The sequence below is a fragment of the Caretta caretta genome, chromosome 3, assembly GCF_965140235.1.
Source record: "Caretta caretta isolate rCarCar2 chromosome 3, rCarCar1.hap1, whole genome shotgun sequence".
In the NCBI taxonomy this organism is placed as follows: Eukaryota; Metazoa; Chordata; order Testudines; family Cheloniidae; genus Caretta; species Caretta caretta.
This window is the reverse complement of record NC_134208.1, coordinates 179643294-179663516: the sequence shown is the minus strand read 5'-3', so window position 1 is coordinate 179663516 and position 20223 is coordinate 179643294. Positions and strand designations below refer to the sequence as shown.

The window sequence follows — 20223 nt, the reverse complement described above, 5'->3', positions numbered from 1 at the left end:
CCAGACATCAGCTCTGCACAGCAGGCAGAAGGCAGGCTCCCGGTCTGGAGCAGCTTGGCCAGGGGCAGCTCCATGGGGGAGAGAAGGAGGAGGTGGGAGCAGCAGTGGAGCAGGGCGGCAGGGGGAGAAGGCAGGCAGCGGCACCCCCCTAAGCACAGCGCCCTGGTGTGTGATTAATGCATTAATTTATTTTGAGTTAATTGTATGCATTCACTATGATTGACAGCCCTAGTAATTAGCCATTCAATGTGGCCATCAACTTATTTCAAACATTATCTTGATTGTTCCGTGCTCTAATGACTTAAAAGTCACAAATAATCTGCGCCAGTCTTGAATCAGAACAATCCAGACTCTCAAAAAAAAAAAAAAAGAAATCCTAGCATGCTTACCTCTACCAACTCCTCTCTCCTCCTCCCAAGCTTTGGTTGTTGCTCAGCAGAAGCATAAACTACCATATTTCTAAATGTTAGAGGAAATATATATTAGCATTACTTCCAAAATAAATGAAAGAACAAAAAACAATTCTGCTAATTCTCGACATTCTATATACTGATATCAAATTACATCTGTGGACTCGAACACCAAAATCTAAAGCAAATTTCTAATATCTTAAACATTTTTGAAACCTTCTTCTCTCTTGCCTCCACTATTTGGGGTTGGTGACACTTATAGCCTTCTTCCAAAACACATGATTGTAAACCAGGCTGTTGTGCAGACTGATCTCTTTGACATCTGCTGATATCCAGCCCATGTAAAGAGTCTTTGGTCTCCCCTTTGGATCTCTTCAATCCATAATCACTGCAAGAGCCATCCTACTTTTTTAACACTCTGGTACCTGTTGGATATGCCCATACCAATGTATAATAGCCTCCCTAAACTTGTCTTCAATTGGAGCAACACACATTAGGCCACTTGCAACCTCGTTCTGATCTCTATCTTGAAGTGCCCAACCATCTTCATTTCCGTGATGGAGAGCATACTGATTTATCTTCTTGTGACTGGTTAAGTTTCTCTTCTCTACATTAAGATGGGTCAAATACAGTTTTATACACTTTAATGGCATTTTTTGTGACAGAGAACTGGGGGGTCAGCTCCCACCATTTGCACCATACAACTTCAGTGTAATGCTGGGCATCACTCATGAGGGCACTATCGTCAACAACAAGTAATCCTAGGTATTTAAATTGTTTTATTCTTCTAATCTCTCTGCCTGCAATATCCTCTATGTTGAGTCCTTTTCCCTCATTCATCATGTCCTCAGTCTTACCGACATTGACGCTAAGCCCCGCCTGCTCAAAACTATGCTGCCACTGTTCAAAACTGGCTTGCCAGGTTTCACAATCTTCTGTACATATTACTATGTCATCAGCAAACATCATGTTCCAAAGCGGTTCCCTTTGTATATTCTCATCAAGTCCATAACAACTGCAAATAAAAAGGGGCTCAATGCTGATGCGCAGTGTAGGCCAATGTTTACTGGAAATTCTCTACGGTAGCCCCATTTAGTTTTGACTACGGTAATCACTTCATCATACATATCCTGGTTTAGATGGACATAAAACTTTCTGGCACACCTCTGTCACAAACTTTACTCTAATCAGACGAATGTATGCCTTCTTCGAGTCCACAAAGATCAAACCCAGTTGCTGTCTCTTTTCTCTGAACTTCTCCATGAGGATTAACAGAGCAAATATGTCACTAATTGTGTTCCTTCCCAGCATGAATCCATACTGACCCTTTCACATTTCAACCATTCCATATACACGCTTTTCACTAATCTTCTCCTATACTTTCATAGCATGTGACAAAAGCTTAATTTGATGACAATCATAAACACTTCTCAAACCTAGCGTTAAAAAAGGGCATCATTGGGCAAAATTTAGCCCCCCAATATTTTTTTAATGATTGATTGTAAAACAAGCTTTTGCAAAATCCAAGACCAACAGATGCAATTCCAACAGAAATAGTTAAACAAAAAATATTCCCCACGATGTTTGCAGCACACAAAAAGCTCACATCACAATTGGCTGGAAACTTGATTTGCAATAAACATGGAAATGGAGACTATTTTCATTGTCCAAGCCAGGAGAAGTGCAAAAGGTAAACAAGTAGCACAAATAAGAAGGAAAATGGATTTTTAAAATTTTCAGTTTTAATTATAGTTAAGAAAATTAAAAATATTATTTTTGACCCAATAGTGTCCCTTTAACTTCAACAGTATTAGTCAAACTTTCTGTTTTTCTTACACAATTTTGCCCACAATGCACATAATTTAATAGTACTCACTGAGGCCAGGTATAGTATCCCCAGTGTGTTTTCTCCACAAAACAACACGACTCCCAAGCTTGTTTAGTCTTTGGTAAACTTTCACAATCGAAATGCAGCCACTGGTTATCAGGTCTGTCACCAGCCTGAATGCTGGAAGGCTTGGGGACGCCACCTATTTTTAAAGATGTATTAATGTTATATCAGATTTGTTCACAAGCCCATATTTGTTAACATACCCACACAGTTATAATTTACTATCAGCTTTTTCATGAGAGAGCCATTTCAAGAAAAGACAGTTGCCTTTTCTGTAACTAGTGTTCTTCGAGATGTGTTGTTCACGTCTATTCCACAATAGGTGTGCACGCTCGCCACGTGCACCGGTGCCGGAAGTTTTTCCCCTAGCAGTACCCATGGGGGGAGTGCCCCCGCGACTCCTGGAGTGGCACCTCCATGGCGCGGTATAAGGGGAGCTGCGTGCTCCCCCCACCCTCAGTTCCTTCTTGCCAGACAACTCCGACAGAGGGGAAGGAGGGTGGGATGTGGAATAGACATGAGCAACACATCTCGAAGAACACGAGTTACGGAAAAGGTAACTGTCTTTTCTTCTTCAAGTGATTGTTCATGTGTATTCCACAATAGGTGATTCCAAGCTATATCTGTTGGAGATGGGTAGCAGTTCACAAGTTCTCGGGATGGAGTACCGCCCTGATGAACCTGGCATCATTCCTGGCCTGGGAGATGATTGCATAGTGCGAGGTGAATGTGTGAACTGAAGACTACATTGTGGCCCTACAAATGTCCTGGATGGGGACGTGGGCCACAAAGGCAGCTGACGAGGCCTGTGCCCGAGTTGAGTGTGCCCTCACAATGGGCAGTGGTGGAACCCCTGCCAGCTCATAACAGGAACGGATGCACAAAGCCATCCACTTAGAAAGCCGCTGAGTGGAAATCGGATGACCCTTCGTGTGCTCAGCTAAGGCGACGAACAGTTGCGAAGACTTTCTGAACGGCTTGGTCCGCTTGAGGTAGAAAGCCAGAGCTTGCCTCACGTCAAGCGTGTGGAGACGGCGTTCCTCACTAGTTGCATGAGGCTTGGGGCAGAGGACTGGCAGAAAAATGTCCTGACCCATGTGATAGGCGGAGACCACCTTTGGGAGGAACGCAGGGTGTGGGCAGAGCTGGACCTTGTCTTTATGAAAGACTGTATACGGCGGTTTGGAGGTTAGGGCCGTGAGCTCCGAGACTCTCCTGGCCAACGTGATAGCTACCAGGAAGGCCACCTTCCACGAGAGGTGAGACCAGGAACAAGTGGCCAGTGGTTCAAACAGGGCCCCCTGAGATGAGCCAGCAGCAGGTTTAGGTCCCACTGTGGAACCAGGGGCTTGGAATATGGGTAGAGATGGTCCAAACCCTCAAGGAACCAGCTGGTCATAGCATGGGAAAACACCGTGTGCCCTTGCACTGCAGGATGAAAGGCTGATATGGCCGCCAAGTGTACCCTGACTGATGAGGGCGCCAGTCCCTGGACCCTCAGGTGGAGGAGGTAATCAAGGATAAGCTGGATTGGGGTGGCCATCGGGGAAACACCCTGGTCTGCCGCCCACCTCAAAAACCGAGACCACTTTGCCACATAGGAGCTGCGAGTGGAGGGCTGTCTACTTTCGAGGAGGACGCACTGAACCTGTTCTGAGAACGCTCTTTCCTCGCCACCTAACCACTGAGAAGCCACGTCGTGAGGTGAAGCGTTGCTAGGTTGGGATGGAGGAGGCGGCCCTGGTCCTCAGAGAGCAGGTCCGGGCGGAGCGGAAACTGCCATCATGGAGCTACCGCCAGCCCCGAGAGGGTCCCGTACCAGTGTTGCCTGGGCCACGCCGGGGCAATGAGAAGGACCCTGGCTTTGTCTGTCTTTATTTTCTCCAGGGCCCTGCTGATCAGAGGGAACGGGGGAAAGGCGTAGAGGAGCTGGCCTGACCAGGACAGGGTAAAGGCATCGGAGATAGCGCCCCTCCCTAGGCCCTCCCAGAGCAGAACCAGGGGGCATCGTCAGTTCTGCCAGGTCGCAAATAGGTCCACCTGGGGAGTACCCCACCTTCAGAAGAGCTGGTGAGCCACTTCTGGGTGTAGAGACCACTCATGCTGAGAGGAAAAATCCCTGCTCAAGCGATCCACCCTCACATTCCAGGCGCCCGGCAGGTGGAAGGCTTTTAGGTAGATGTCATAGGCTATACAGAAGTCCCATAGACTAAGGGCTTCGTAGCAGAGGACAGAGGATCGGGCCCCGCCTTGCCTGTTGATATAGAACATCGAGGCTGTGTTGTCTGTGAGGACCCTGACTACCTTGCCCTCCAGGTGCAAGCAGAAGGCCATATACGCCAGTTGCACCGCCCTGAGTTCCTTGATGTTTATATAAGGGGTAGGTCTTGTAGAGACCACAGGCCTTGGGTCTGAAAGTTCCCCACATGGGCCCCCCAACCCAGGTCCGACGCGTCGGACACCAGCTCCAATGATGGGGCCCTGTCCCTGAACGGGACCCCTTGGAGCATGTTATTTGGGGAGGACCACCACCGCAGGGAGGTGAACTCCGAGTTCGGCATGGTGAGGACTTTGTCCATTCTGTCCGTGGCCTGGGAGAACTGCGAGGCCACCCAGAGCTGGAGAGGCCTCATTCGGAGTCTGGCGTGACGGACCACATATGTGCACGCAGACATGTGACCCAGCAGTTGCGGGCAAGCCCTGGCTGTTGTTACTGGGAACCTTGTGACTGAGTCAATGAACCCTTTCGGGGTGTCAAACTTGTCTGGTGGGAGAGAAGCCCTGGACAATGTTGTGTCCAGCCAGCCAGCTGTTCGGGCTGGCTAGCTTGATCTGTAGAGGGGCAGCTCTGAGGGGAGGCTGGGTTGGCGTATGATCCGCTGCTGCCTCTGGACCGGAAGAATTGGTGGTGCCGGGATCTACGTCGGCCACGGGACCTCGATCTTGATGCGGAGGAGTGGCACAAATGGTTGTAGCTGCTCCGCGAATGGCCTCAACAGGCGGACCCGTGTCGGCGAGACGAGGGCGATCAAAACCTGGGGCTATGGTGCCTTGGCAGAGACTTGGAACGGGAGTCTGAGCGGGAACAGTGTTGACCATCGTGCCGCGACCAACTGCGGTATCTCCTGCGAGACGAGGACCATTGGCGACGTCCGCCAAAGTCCCGTCGATATTCGCTTCACCAAGATGAGTGGTGATGGGAGTCCCAGTCGGACGGCACCCATCCAGACAGTCTGGCTGGCGTCGAGGGCGATCCACATGGACTGAGGCCTGAATGGTTGCTAGGCGGTGAGCAGTGTCGGGAACATTCCCTCGACTGAGACCAGTACCGGGCCGGTGGCGACTGTGGTGATCCCAGCGGCGGCTTGCCTCTGGAGCATGGGGCTGACGTTGGCGGAGCTCCAGGCACCGGCATGGACATGACATCTCTGGCTGCCTAGAGGGTTTCGGGCATAGATGGCATCCGGACATCCGGAGAGGCCTGCTCCGAAGGGGCCGGGCTACTCTGCTCAACATGAGTCAGAGGCCTAGGGCCCGATGGGGATCGAGGACTACCCAACATGGGCCTAGCCTCTGTCCCAGACTTCCCTCAGTGCTGTTGCAAAGAGGGAGTCTTTCCGGTCCTCTTGGCGTGCCCCGTGGACAGGGAGTGGTGCCAACTGGATGATGGTACCGGAGGGTCTCCATGTACTGATACCATGGTGCCAGGTACCCGTTCAGAGCAGCGTGCCGGGGTTGGGGCCAGCGCCGACTCCATCAGGATGGCCCGGAGCCTAACATCCCTTTCTTTTTTAGTCCGGGGCTTGAAAGACTTGCAGATCTTGTACCTTTCGCTGATATGGGTTTCTCCCAAGCAACGCAGACAATCCATGGGTGGGTCACAACTTGGCAGAGAGCGCTTACAAGAGCCGCACGACTTAAAGACTGCCTGGAACTGCTACATCAAAAAAAAATTGATGACCCTGGGAAAACATGTACAATGGCAACCTTAGTCATGGAGCACATACTTGTGCTTACAATCAAGGTACAACACAACCAAGAAGTCTAGTCTAGACGGGACCGATATCTGTAAAGCTTGTTTGGGTGTTTAGTACAAAAGACAAACATATTTTCTTTCAAATACTTCTTTGAATGCTGCTCATCCTCCAGGAGTTCTGCTTACATTTCTCTTTCAGCTTCCAGTTCATTTTCCATATCTAGTTTTTAGGAAGGTTTTGGTTACAGGTAGTGCAATAGAGAAAAGGATAAGCATGTAGTTTGAAGTAGGGAGACAACTTGTTCACACAGCAATTTTTTAAACCAAGAAAATTTGTTACAAAGATACTATTAAATCACAAGATTTACAACTTTAACTAACCCCTACAAATATTAAGAAGAGATTTGATTTTTATCTTCATGTGTGATGTACTGTGAAGCACCATTGAGAGGAGCCAAAACAGCAGACTGAAATCCTGTAGTGAAAATGACTTAAACAACACTCGAGCCTGTGAGGTCTTGTTTAAGGGACAGGTGAAGTTTTTCTGCCTGTTCCTATTTGTAATGCATGCATGCATAAAAAGGGAAAGAACATCCTGAACTCAGGTTTAAAATGTTTACCTTTACAATAAATAATGTTGAGTTCATAGGACTCATGGAACCAAGAAAAGTAATCTGTCACATTGACAAATTCAGAAATAATATAAAAAGAATGTTATTTAATATTTGTTTATACATAGTGTTCATCATAATCTGGATCATAAAAAGAATAAGGAATGAACAGAAAGCAGAGGCACCTATTAGTATATGCAAGTCTGATTTTGTTCTCATTCAAGTTAATTGCAAGACTCCCACTGTCTTCAAAGGGAGAAGGATCAGGCCCTGTGTCTATATATAAAATGTGTACATACACACATGACCCTCCCTACAACCAGCTGAATAAACTACGAGTACATATCTACTTGTGAGATGTGAACACATTTTGTTTTAAAGGCAAGTGAAAAATGTTTTAGTTAGGTTACCCATTTTGTTTATACCATAATAACAGAGAACATGTGTTTTCTATTGGTAAGGTAGGTGGGAAAATACATTTCCTGAAAGCTTCACGATAAATTTAGGTATTTAGGATCTGAAATCTCTTATTAAACACTTACTGACTTCATAAGGGCAGAGGGACACCTTTTTGTGGGCTCTCTTCAACTGCTTGAGGATGCCAGCAACAGCTGAGATACCCATCTGAAAAGGAGAATGAGGATTAATTCATCCATTTCACATTTTCAGTGCAAGGATTTGTCTAGTCATTCAGAACATAGTCATTCATCCTCCCAGGTAAATGGCACTCCCTTGAAAAAGTCAGTCAACATCATCATGTGGCACTTAGTCACACCAGCAGATAAGATTAATTCCTCCACAGTCATCTCAGGCCCCTCATCACAGAGAACATGAGACCTAAATTCCCTCTAAGCTGCATGGCCACGCAGCAACCTATTAAGCACCATGCAGGCACTCAGGGCTGCGGTGGAGAGAGATGTCTCTCCCTGAGCCCCCGGACCTGCCGCAGAGGGGAGAGGTACCCGTTCCCTGGCCTCAACCCAGCCCAGCCCTGGACCTGCTATGGCTGGGGGAGAGGTGCTTATCCCGCGGCCCCAGCCCCGAAGCTACCGCTGTAGGCCCTCTCTCCCCACTGTAGGTCCAGGCATCCTGCACCCCAACCCGTCCCCACCCCAGAGGCGACACCCCCAGCCGGAGCCCTCACTCCCCCCAGACCCCAAACCCTTGCGCCAACCCAGAGACCCTTCCTGCATCTCAAACCCCTTATTCCTGGCTGGAGCCCTCACCCCCCCACACCACAACCCTCTGCCCCAGCCTTAAGCCCCTCATCCCTGGCCCCACCCCAGAGCCCACATCCCCATCTGGAGCCCTCACCTCCCCAATCCACCCTCTGCCCCAGCCCTGAGCCCCCTCCCACACTCCAAACCCCTCAGCCCCGCCCACCGCCACATGAATTTTGTTGTGTGTCACACATCACCTCCACATTGGTGCACATAACAAAATTCATTCTGCACATACGTGGGAAAAATTAGAGGGAACACTGCATGAGACATAGAATTAAACCTCTTTCGCATGGTGTGCATAGTACGAAGCCTGCCGTCTAGTTTCCTCTTCCCCCCAGCCTCCCACAATGCTGAAAGTGTGTCCAAGTCTCATTGACAAGCAGGATAAACAAAATTAATAGTACACATTTTTGCTCATTCAAAAGCCCTCAGATCAACTGCCATTGTCATAGGACTCCCAAGATCATATGCAATCTGAGGGATGTACTTTTATGTGTGTAAACAGGGCCCTGCTCCCCAACTGGAGCCTCTAAATAACAAACAACCACCACCACCACCATTTGATCAGGGATTGAAAAAACAAAAGAAATTTTAATCAGTTTGCCATCTTTACCTTGCGAATCACTATTGCGTCGTGGTTGAGACACTGCACAAAGAATCTTATGGCACGGACAGGTAGTACCCTATCATCCCTCAGGAGGAGAGACAGAAAGCCAATGCCTATGTGTTCAAACTTCCAGGGGCTAAAAAACAACATATACAATGAATAGTGGAGTGCTGTATGTAATGCAGTTGTTCAAAAAAGGTTATAAAAATATACCTAAAAGCAAAAAACCATCTGTTAAGAAGGTGTATCTAACCACCATAAAACTAACGTTCTATTCCACAACCACACTATACGGGCATCATTCTTATTAAAAGAAGGCCTGTCTACATCACTTGGGGAGAAAAAATGGGCCTTGAAGTGCGTGCAAATTGCATCCATGTGAAGGCTCTTTACAGTTAGACTGGTGTAAAACTGCTTAATGCAACTGAGAATTAGACCTCACATATCTTTATTTAGCTAGTTATTTATAAAACTATTATTTATTTTAAAAATAATATACCTGGTTAACAGTAATTTAAAAGTACTTGCACTTCATTGCCATCTTTACGCTAGATAAATAATTGTACTCAGAAATTGTTAGAAATGGACAGAGATATTGAAAACAACAACTACTAATTACTGCAAGGCTACATTCACCTATAGTACAGGAATCGGGTGGAGGGCAGCAATGCAAGATTCCTCATGTTGACCTGACACTTCCCTGTTCCATTGGGAGGGAGAGTTGAACAACCCTACAAATGGCCCTTCTGTCCCCCTATATCCATTCCAATTGATGTTGGTTCTTGTCCATCAGAAGTAGGCGAAGGCCAAATATGTTTCATGTATGAGATGTTAGACAGTACAACTTTTTGATCACTACTGATCTAAACTGCATTTTAACCAGTCCTGTACAGGAAAGGCTGCATGTGTTATTTCCAGTTATCTAAGCTATCTATTTTACTGTGCGTTTTTTTAATTCAGAAAAACTAGCACATAAAAAAGTTCACAGAGAAAGGCAAACTTACAGATTTCTTTGATTCACGCAATCTAACAGCATGTTGACCAAATTTTCATAGTTTCTGAAAAAAAAAGTAAAATGAGTCTATAGACTTGAAGTGTACTGTCAACAACTAGACATCATGGAGAGAAGTGTTTAAAAGAATCTTTATATAAACAAAGTAAGGCATTATATTTTCTCTTCATTCTCACAACAAATATAAATACTACAGACAATGTCTGGTAATTAAAATAACACTGCAGAGGTTGTGTATATGTCATGTTAACTTTTGTGAGAGGAAGGACTGGAGGGGAGAGAATCGCTGTTGAGTCAAGGGAGGAATATTACGGTGATTCCTCCACACTGTGGCTTGTCTAGATTAGGATTTCAAGGTGTGATGTTGGATCATGTTAGTCAGCTAAGTCTAATTAAAACCCTTAAAAACTCGAGTCAAGACATGGCAAGCTATACTTTAGCATATGCTAAAAGGGTCGAGTTTAAGTTTTAATTTGTCTTGTCTTGACTAGAAGTTTAGGTTTTAGAGTAAGTTAACTAACGTGAACCAACATAGTATCTTTAAATTTCTGCCCATATAAGGTCTTAAAAGGCAGCTAGTTTGCCCAGCTGAGTGGCATTTTCTGCACTGTGTTTTGGAGGTGTGAAAATCAGGGTATCATTTCCCTAGAATGCACCAGTTGGTCTCTATCCAATTAGATAAACTTGCATATCATCAAAATATTCAAGTCTCGGTTTTTGACATTACTGACAAGCGCGCAGGTTGATTCACCCTCATGTACACTAGTAGAAACCAGGAGTAACTCCATAGGGTCAGCAGAGTTTCCTGCCTAAAGCTGGTATAAGAGAGAAGTTGTATGTACTTCATAATCTGCCTGGATATACACCAGGGGCAGGAAAACTTTTTGGTCTGACGGCCACATCGGGTTTCCAAAATTGTACGGAGGGCTGGTTAGGGGAGGTTGTGTCTCCCCAGACAGCCAGGGGTGGCCCAGCCCCTGCCCCCTATCTGACCCCCCCTGCTTCTTGCCCCCTGACGGCCCCCCCGGGACTCCTGCCCCATCCAACCCCCACTGTCCCTGTCCTGACGGCCCTTCTGGGACTCCTGCCTCATCCACCACCCCCAGACCCCCAACCCTGACTGCCCCCCGCCGCCCTATCCAACCCCTCCTCTCATTCCTGACTGCCCCCTGGGACCTCTGCCCCATCCAACCACCCCTTCTCCCTGTCCCACCACCCCTTACTGCCCCCTGCCACCCCATCCAACACACCCCCACAATTCCTGACTGCCCCCCGGGGACCCTTGCCTCATCCAACCCCCCTGTTCCCCACCCTCTGACTGCCCCGACCCCTATCCACACCCCCAACTTCCCCTGCCCTCTATCCAGCCCCCCCTACCCCCTTACCGCACTGCCTGGAGCACCGGTGGCTGGCATCGATAAAGACGCGCCGCCCAGAGCACTGGGTCAGGCCGTGGCTCTGCAGCTGCGGTGCACTGAGGCTGTGGGGGAGGGGCCGGGGATTAGCCTCCCCAGCCAGGAGCTCAGGGGCCGGGCAGGAGGGTCCCGCGGGCCGCATGTGGCCCGCAGGCCGTAGTTTGCCAACCTCTGATATACACTGTGCTTTGCCATACCAATAAAAGGTGCTCTATTTTAGATTCTTCAGTCCTGTCTGGCCACTTTGCAAAGTGACCAGATTCTGGCTGTAAATGGACTATGGACAATTCCCCATGTGAAGGGGAACTTTCTGCTGGTGTGTAAACCCTTGATGAGGAGGATCCTTTGCCAGATCCCAGCCCTGGCTTAAAGCCATGGCAGGGGGAGGTATAGGACGTAATGGGAGTCAGTCAGTGCCAGATGCTGGACCAATGCACAATCAGGAGTTGTAATCAGCTCCCTACTAGCCACTGTTCCCCTTGCTCCAGGGAGAAATGAGCTATACAACTGTTTTCGTCTCTTGTGTCCTTTCATTTAACAACGCCCTTTTTAATTTAATACTCTTCTAGCACTTTTTAGTGAAAAATTTATGCCATTCAGAGTCCTCCAAGGAAGGGTCAGACTGTATAACATGGCATGTCCTAGAACGAAAATTCACAGGTAAGGCTGAGTTTTAGGCCTTTCCTGTGAATTTAAGGCCGACTTTTCCCTCAGTTCCCTTCATGTCAGATAATCTTCCCAGTGGGATGTAGAAAACAGTAAGTCATCCCTGGGAGGCGGGGAAGGGTTTAATTTACCCATGCAGGTATGAAAAGGAACATAAGAGTTACTGGGGAACGCTCTTCTGTAACACCCTTCCACCAAATGCTGCCTCGGCGAGGATGAGAATGTCGACTACAGTGTTTGAAAAAAATGCGGATGAAAGGTACTGTAGTAGCTTTATAGACCTTCTAATAAGATGTGTGTGATCTTTCCAAAAAATCATTGCTCTTTCCACAGAGCGAGTGGTACGTGGTAATAAGGAGTTGTACCTCAGGCTCCAAATGCCTATGCTATATAAACTTTTATTCCTATGTAGGCTTTGTTTACCTCGAGCTTATGAATTTTACTTCCTTAGGATATCTGGCTTCATCCAGGACAAAAATACCACTTCCTATTATATAAGAAAGATTGCTGTTACCTTGGGGACAGAGGCCTGCTTAGTTTACAGAACTACCATGTTTGATAGAACATATAACTGAGACTTCATTGAGAGCATTCCAAGCTCCAAAACCCCCTTGGTACCAGGAGGGGGCAAGTAGGCAAAATACTTCCAGGGAGAGGAGGAAGAGACCTACCAATGTGAAGATGAAAGGCAGTTTTATTAGGATTTGTAGCATGCAGCTCAAGAACATGACAGGAATTTGTGTTTTGACTGAGGACTGGTAAGAATGGTGGTCCTCAGCCATCTGTTATGTGCTGGTGAGGAGAGATTCTCATGGATTTCTTTACAGTGCAATATGCCCGAAGTCACTGACTTGTCCACCTGTCCACTGGTCAGGCTAACACCAGAAGATCCTTAGCTTTAGCAGACTGTCCCCTGATGTGTGTCTCTTGTAACATCAACATCTACACCTCAAGTGATATACAGATATCTGTGAATCTCCTCCAAGATACTAGGAGGATGTTTATCACTTTCTCAGAAAGAGTGACTGATTCCTTTCTAGGTGATGGGCTAGGCAGCACTGGATTTTGACTCAGAATCAGCCCCCCATTGTGTGAAGTTTGAGAGGAGGTTCCAGTTACATTTAAATTGGGTCTAAGAACCAAGACCTGAGTGTTAATGAGAAGGCAGTTACAATTACTGTGGTCTTGCTCCTTCACAATCTGATTTACCATCTTTACTATCAGCAGCAGGGGGGAGAGCATAAAGGAGGCCACTTAGCCCACTTCTGAGATAAGGGGACGACAACCTACACTTTGGTGTATCTTTTGCTCACATAGCACCTCTTGATATTCCAACTGGACTGGGATGCAAATAGAGCCATCAATAGCCTTTCAAACTGGCCTGCAATGCACTGAAAGGCTAACTGATCTAGACGGCATTCCCTTGGTTCTTCATGTATCTTGGTGAGCTGGCCGACACTGACTTTCCTTCTTGGTACAGAATTTTGAGTAACAGAGTAGAGGCTTATGTCCAGGACATGAACAAGGCTACTTCTGTAAGAAGTGCTGAACATTTAACTTAGCAATTGTTCACAAATACCAGATTTCTGAAGAATCATCTGCTGGAAATGGAAGAGTGAGTTTGATAGTCCATAGCATGAGACAGTGCCGGTTTATTTTAATTTACTTTGGGGAAATGATAAATATTATCTTAAGCACCCTTTTTCTGAGTGGTTCACTCCCAGATGGGAGCCCACCCTGAAATGCCCCTCATAGGAAATCTAGGTGAGGGATGTTGCAAGAGAGAATCTTCCCAGACTCAGGAAACCCAAAAATCAAGAGCAGCTTTTGGAGTTGGATGGTTTTCCAAGAAATGGTGGCCTTAGTCTTTCGACTCCGGAAATGTAGCAAAAAGCCTCCTCCTAATGTGTAGGAACCTGCAAGAGCAGCAGCTTAAAAGGGAACACTTGCTGAGATGAGGTAGATTGAAGATTCTCTCGCTGGAACAAGGGAGGGACCAATTCCCTTGTCTAAAGCCTCAGTGACTGCTTTGTCTCTATGCTCTCCAAAGAGCTTACCAACAAAACATTTAGAAGGGTAACAACACATATTTGGAAGTTTTGAATGTGCAGCAAACAACAGTCAGGGGAAACATCAGTCCCATAAAAGCTGTTATGGAAATCTAGTTTAAGGTAGATTTTATATATGGGGTTTTTTTTCTTTTGTTTTTTTTAGGTGGGAGTTATCTACCCTCCCAATGGCCTCCCAGATGAACAATCAGAGACTGCAGTTAATAGTCCAGGGTTGACACTGCTATATCCAAGTTTTCATCTATGGGAAAGTCATTTTTCTGTAGGGAACCAAAGAAATCTGCAGGGGACATAAATTCTGCACTTGTGCAATGGTGCAGAATTCCTCCAGGAGTAAACTTTGCAGAGTTTGAGGGTTTTTTTGGATTTTTCATTTTCTAAAAGCATATGCACCTGTTAAGTTAGATCTCCATTCATGCTAAACTCTGGGAAGCTTAGCTGAGAGTCTGAGGTATCTCGCTTATAGACCAGTTTTAGATATTTCTACTTCTCTTTGGAGAATCTAGAAGGGAGATTCTCTCATGAAAGGTTTTAAGATGTTGTGTTGTTCCTTTACGAGTTGATTGTGAGCACCAGCCTTCACCAGTCCCTGGGCCAGACCTCTGAGAGAATGGTGACGGGGCCCTAGGAGGGGGAAAGTGTGTTATCAGAAAGATTGAAAGAACAATCTGCAGCCATGTATCCTGCATGTTGTCCTAAGGAAAACAGTAGCCCTCCTGTGGGATGGCTGGAAGAGGAGAGAAGCTAGGTGCATCCTCCAGGTAAGGGGATCTGTATCACTTCACCCCATGCTCCCTGCTGCTGGATCTCGGCTGATTGGTGACAGACTATACAAAATGAAAAGTGAGTCAGAGACACTGGAGATAAATGACTCATCGGTAGGTCCCTACCAAATTCACGGTCCATTTTGGTCAATTTCACGGTCCTAGGATTTAAAAAATAGTAAATTTAATTATTTCAGCTATTTAAATCTGAAATTTCATGGTGTTGTAATTGTAGGGGTTTTGACCCAAAAAGGAGTTGTGGGGAAGTTGCAAGGTTATTGTGTGTGTTGGGGGCGGAGGAGGCGGGTTTGCGACACTGCTACCCTTACTTCTGCGCTGCTGTAGACAGTGGCACTGCCTTCAGAGTTAGGGAGCTGGAGAGTAGCAGTTGCTGGCTGGGAGCGGATCTCTGAAGGAAGAGCCGCCGCCAGCAGCAGCACAGAAGTAAGGGTGACCCGATATGGCATTGCCACCCTTACTTCTGCATTACTGCTGGCAGGGCACTGCCTTCAGAGCTGGGCGCCTGGCCAACAGCCACCTCTCTCAGGCCACCCAGCTCCGAAGGCAGCGCAGAAGTAAGGTGAGCATGGGATGAGACCAGATTTCACAGTTCGTGAAGTGTTTTTCACGGCCATGAATTTGGTAGGGCCCTACTCATTACTATCAAATGTCCCAGGAGCTGCCCACTTTCATGGCAGCTGAGCCCTTGCAGGTAAAACAGCTTGTGGGAAGGGGGATACTTTGCAGCCTTCTCAACCATCTCAGCATGAATCTTACTTACACACTGGCTGGGAACAGGAATTTCTTCCTTGGGGTTACTATGGGTATCTCTTCCCCCAAGATTTAGGAGGCTCCAGTGAACCTTTCCTGCTTGCTCTGAAAGCTGTGGGAAATACAATCCTCATTCCTAGGAGAGAGCTAAGGGGAGAGAGGTGCAAGGGGGAGGGGAGTTTGAAAAAAAACAAAACAAAACAAACTTATCCCCCGTTCCATGCCACTCATTCAGGACTCGTCTCAGTGAAGGGAGCTTCCATGTGGCCTACTCAACTGTCTCAGTGTGGACCTTCCCAACATGCCAACTGAGAGCTGGGTTCCCGAGGCGTTCTGTCTCCTGTTTCTGAGAGGAAAAGGGAGGACAGGTGGTGTCCTTCAAACTCTCCTCAGAAAGCCAAAAATAAAAAAATGTTGGGACTAGATTTAGCAGTTTTGAGGATAAAAACCTCAAAACCAATGAAGGAACAGAGCATTTAGTTAATTTTTTTTTTTTTTAAAACAAATCCTGTGAAATTTCTGCTACAAAGGGAGACCCGGAGTCTGCAGTGTGTGCTTCTTGGAAGCATCTTCCTACGGGGAGATCCTTAGCCCATGCCCTGAGCAAAGATCTCATCCGCTCCCAGTTGCCATGGAGACAGGGAACACTCCACCATTAAGGTTGTCTGACATGGAGGGACCGGGAAACTGTTTCCATTATTCCAACCCCTCCGTACCACACTGCCCCCAAGCATCAACTCTCTAAATGAATTTCCAAACCAGATGTCAACGTCATTGCTTTAAGGCTGATCCATTCCTTCTGTCTATTTGCAGCAATTATTCCCAGGGGAATTCTGAACCACTGCGCGTGCACATAATTCATGTGCCAGGCATAATTTTTTCTCCCACAGAAAATAACTTCTGCCGGAAAGTTCCTGCAGTTATGCCTTTTGACCACCAAGGGCTGCTGTGGTACTAGAACAGAGCAGCCGCTCCCAGGCTGGGGCTGGCTGAGGCGATGCACGACCACATGGGGGTGGCTGAGTGGGGGTGCAGGGCCACATGGGAAGGGGGGGGAGTGGGTGCCTGAGTGGGGTTGGAGGGACACATGGGGACAGGGGCAGATGTGCCTGACTGAATGGGAGAGGCTAGGGGTCTGCCAAGGTCTGCATGGGTGAGGATCCCTAACAATCCCTCCCCACCCCACCCAAAAAAACTGTTCCATACTTCCCCCACCCACACCCAACAACCCTCCAGGTTCACTCCCTGGCTCCTTTCCCCCCCCCCAGCTCCTCCATTACCCTTGACTCCCCCAAGACTTTGGGCTGCTTCTGAGAGGGGTGGGAAATACAGTTCTGTATTGTAGTTTAAATGAATTATTCAAAGTTTTGCATAAATATGCCTAGTAAGGAATCTATTTGTCAAAAAACATTTCCTGAATCTTTTTCGTTGTCTGTATTGTTACAGACATACTTGCTGACGAGTATTTTGAAATAAATTACCAAAGTAATTGAAACTGGTGTGATTATATTGTGCTATTTTGACAAATAAAATATGCAGAATTTTAAAATATTATGTGCAGAATTTTTAATTTTTTCATGCAGAATTCCCCCAGAAGTAAGCAATATTCTCTTATTACTGTGTTGTCTCATACTCAGGCACACTGCTGCCTTTTCTGTTTCAGCTGCACTGTTTCTGTTATTGGTGTGCACCCTCTTGAAGACCTCACGGAAGGGGGTACACCAGCACAAACACATTAAAGTGACTGAAAACAAAGCTGTCAAACGCACAAAGTAAATCAATTGAAAAAAAAATCGTTCATTAGTCTGAAGTATTATCTTAATAAGTACTAGTAACTATAACTGGTACAAAATTTTGAGATGAAGTGCCATTTTCTTAACACACTACTGGAAGGTGCTCAGGCACTATGGTGATGAGAATATGGAATATTCCATTCTATACAGGTTCTCAAACAAGTCAGTGGGGTCCCTTCCAATGTAGTTAAGAATTACAGAAAGACAGCTACAATAAGAAATTAAAAAGATGCAACAATGGAAGGAAAGATGGTTGGAGTTCAGTGTCACGTGTAGGCTAACGTATTAAAAAAAAGGTTATGAAGGAGAGATTACTTTTAAACAGTTTCATTTTTGCTAGAGAAAAGCCTACACACAGATGTCACAAATAATGATTTCTCATTAGCCTCAAAACTCAGAAGAAAAATAGCACATCCTCTTGGGATATTACATTTAATGAACAATTTTAGATTAAGTTTACATCATCACTCATGAACTGTATATGTTTATCGACTAAAAACTATTACGCTTACTGAAGTCTACATAGACCAATCTAACTTACTGCAAGGCCTCAGCATTCTTTTCTTTCTGTCGTTGAATTCCTAACTGAATCTCTTCTGAGCTAAGCATCATCCCACTGGCACTTGGGTTTTTTGCTTTTTGCATTAGAATGGCCATCTCGACACATTTCTCTGGAACCTGTTGAGAGAGAAGGGAAACATCTCTAACTGAATAGCAGCCAAATAATGTTAGCCATCCTTCTGGAAAAGGAGACACCCAGAAAGGCAGTCAAATGAAGTGCTCATACTGTCCCTTCCACATAGATATGAATAAGCCTCCCTTTATATTTTACAAAATTGCCTACACAGGCAATTCAGGTTGCTCCTTTGTTATTTGACAGGAATCACTGCTCTCAGTAGTCTTGTTATGATAAGATGGAGGAAAATTTAGTAGTTTTAAAATACTGATAGAGCTATGATTACATGTCTATATTTTAAGGCATGGAGTAAACCATGCACAAACTGTGATTTTATAGTTAAACAAAAATGGTAAAATATTTATGATAATGGTTTCTGTCCTCATGTTTCATTTATTAAGTAAATTTAGTATTGTGAAAGTTGTTAGACTAACAACAGAACAGACACAACACAAGTACTGACAGTGCAAGCTTCCCCACACTGTCCTGCAAATGCACAGTGACCTTGAGCTGGAGGGCCCACACCTGACAAGAGCCAAAAGATAAGTTATTTTTCATTCCCATTGCATACCTGGCCTCTAAAAATGGGGGGGGGGGGAAAGAGGGGGGAAGGTGTCAAATTCTAATAATCTTAAACTCAAATATATAATATTCCAGTCTTAGATATATTTGTCTATATTTATGCATACTGGAAATCAGAATGAAATCAATACATCAATATTAGTAGTCAAAGCTAAACCAAAACATGTAAAATTTATTAAACGACTGACTCATTTTATCAAATATAAGTCAAACAGCCTCTGAATGTGATGTTAGCTTTTAAGTAATTTTTTTGCTTACTGAAAAGTCCAATCCAATTGTTTCATACTGTCTGTGGATCTTTTCTGCTAGGTCATCAAAGAGTCTCACTATAGATGGCTTTTCCAGAGACATAGCTTTGCTAAGTCCAGAAGAAACAATTGCTGGCCATGTCTGTACAATACAGTCCCAATCATGAAGATTTGCCAGGCATACTCCACTGTGGTTTCCAAGAAGACAATACAAGGCACCCTACAGTAAACAAGAGTTGTAATATTAAAAGTTATATAAAGCAGTCATTCATATAAAATAAAAATTCGTTGCTCTGCATTGTACAAATTATTAAATTGTAACATGAACTGAGATTAAACCATCCAGTTTATCTCTAATATATACAAGATATTCCACACAATTCTGACATATTAAATATTTATTTCAGTAGTGTGTGCAAGTAGTGCTGATTAATTGACTAATTGGATTTCTCTTTCATAGAATGGTTGTGAGGGAACTATTTCCACAGAACACATTTCAATAACCACAATGAATAAACAAACACCTGGCCTTTCTACAAACCTATTTATGGTAGTTTAAATTACCAACTTGTGTTTCTTAGGCTTGTCTACACTGCCCTGCAATTCGGCCTATGAATGGCATGAACAGAAGTGAGCATCAAAGCGTTGCGCTGTAACTCCGTTGTGTGGACACCGCAGGCACACAAAAAAAGGTTCCTAGTTCGCATTAATGTAATTCTCTTCATACAGGATTACACTAATGGTGCGCACTGCTATTCACACCCCTGTAGCCTGAATTGTGGGGCAGTGCACACATAGCCTTAGCACAACATTTTGTCGATCAGCTCTTTGTTCTTCCTTCCTTGCTCTACTAGGGTTGCTAAAAAAACTACTGAACTAAGAACAGTCTGCTGAGATTTTATTGCTTTGCACTATTTTTTTTTTTGTTTTAATTAGGATATAAAAGTGAACAGCTATTAGCATAAAGCATTCATAATTCCTGAGATCCTGATGAAATGGGGTATATTCATGAAGGTGGCGAATGGTATAAAAATATTTTTTATGAGCACTTTTTTGGGATGACTGCCTAAGTCACTTTAGGGTTAGCTAACCATGAGTAATTCAACCATCCCAAAGTTACGCTAATAAAATCTTTACACCATACCACATGTATTTTAACCATTAAAATCTTACACACAAACTGAAGACAGATCTGAAATTAAGTAACTGAGACAATACTTTAAACTGCTGCTGAGTAACATCATGTCGGTCTGGCCGCAAAAACTCCAAAACCAAAGGAATGATATCTCTGCAACAAAAGTTGTATGTTCCCAGTGCTGTGAAGAATGCTTGCTGAGCTTTACTTCTGACCTGTAGAAAGATAAGCATTACCACAGATCTACAAGTACACAAAAGAATATACAAAGCAGTGATATCCTAGTTCCCTTCAATTACTAAAGTGCAGGTCTTAGGAAGGTGAGTCAGTGCATTTGTCTTGCCATGGGATGCATCTGTTCCGTGACCTGAAGA

General features: G+C 45.3%; 1 protein-coding gene across 3 annotated transcripts in view; it reads right to left on the bottom strand.

Annotated features, from left to right (window-relative positions):
• The window catches only part of PSME4 (proteasome activator subunit 4), a 212390-nt gene that overhangs the window by 67087 nt on the left and 125080 nt on the right, over positions 1 to 20223 (bottom strand). For all 3 annotated transcript variants that reach the window (XM_075127153.1, XM_075127152.1, XM_048842866.2), the window contains 8 exons: positions 19933 to 20064; positions 18725 to 18934; positions 17750 to 17886; positions 9723 to 9776; positions 8725 to 8854; positions 7431 to 7512; positions 2287 to 2440; positions 390 to 459 (listed from right to left, as the gene is read on the bottom strand). In XM_075127153.1, the coding sequence (XP_074983254.1) occupies positions 390 to 459; positions 2287 to 2440; positions 7431 to 7512; positions 8725 to 8854; positions 9723 to 9776; positions 17750 to 17886; positions 18725 to 18934; positions 19933 to 20064 (969 nt within the window). The remainder of the gene's footprint in view (positions 1 to 389; positions 460 to 2286; positions 2441 to 7430; positions 7513 to 8724; positions 8855 to 9722; positions 9777 to 17749; positions 17887 to 18724; positions 18935 to 19932; positions 20065 to 20223) is intronic.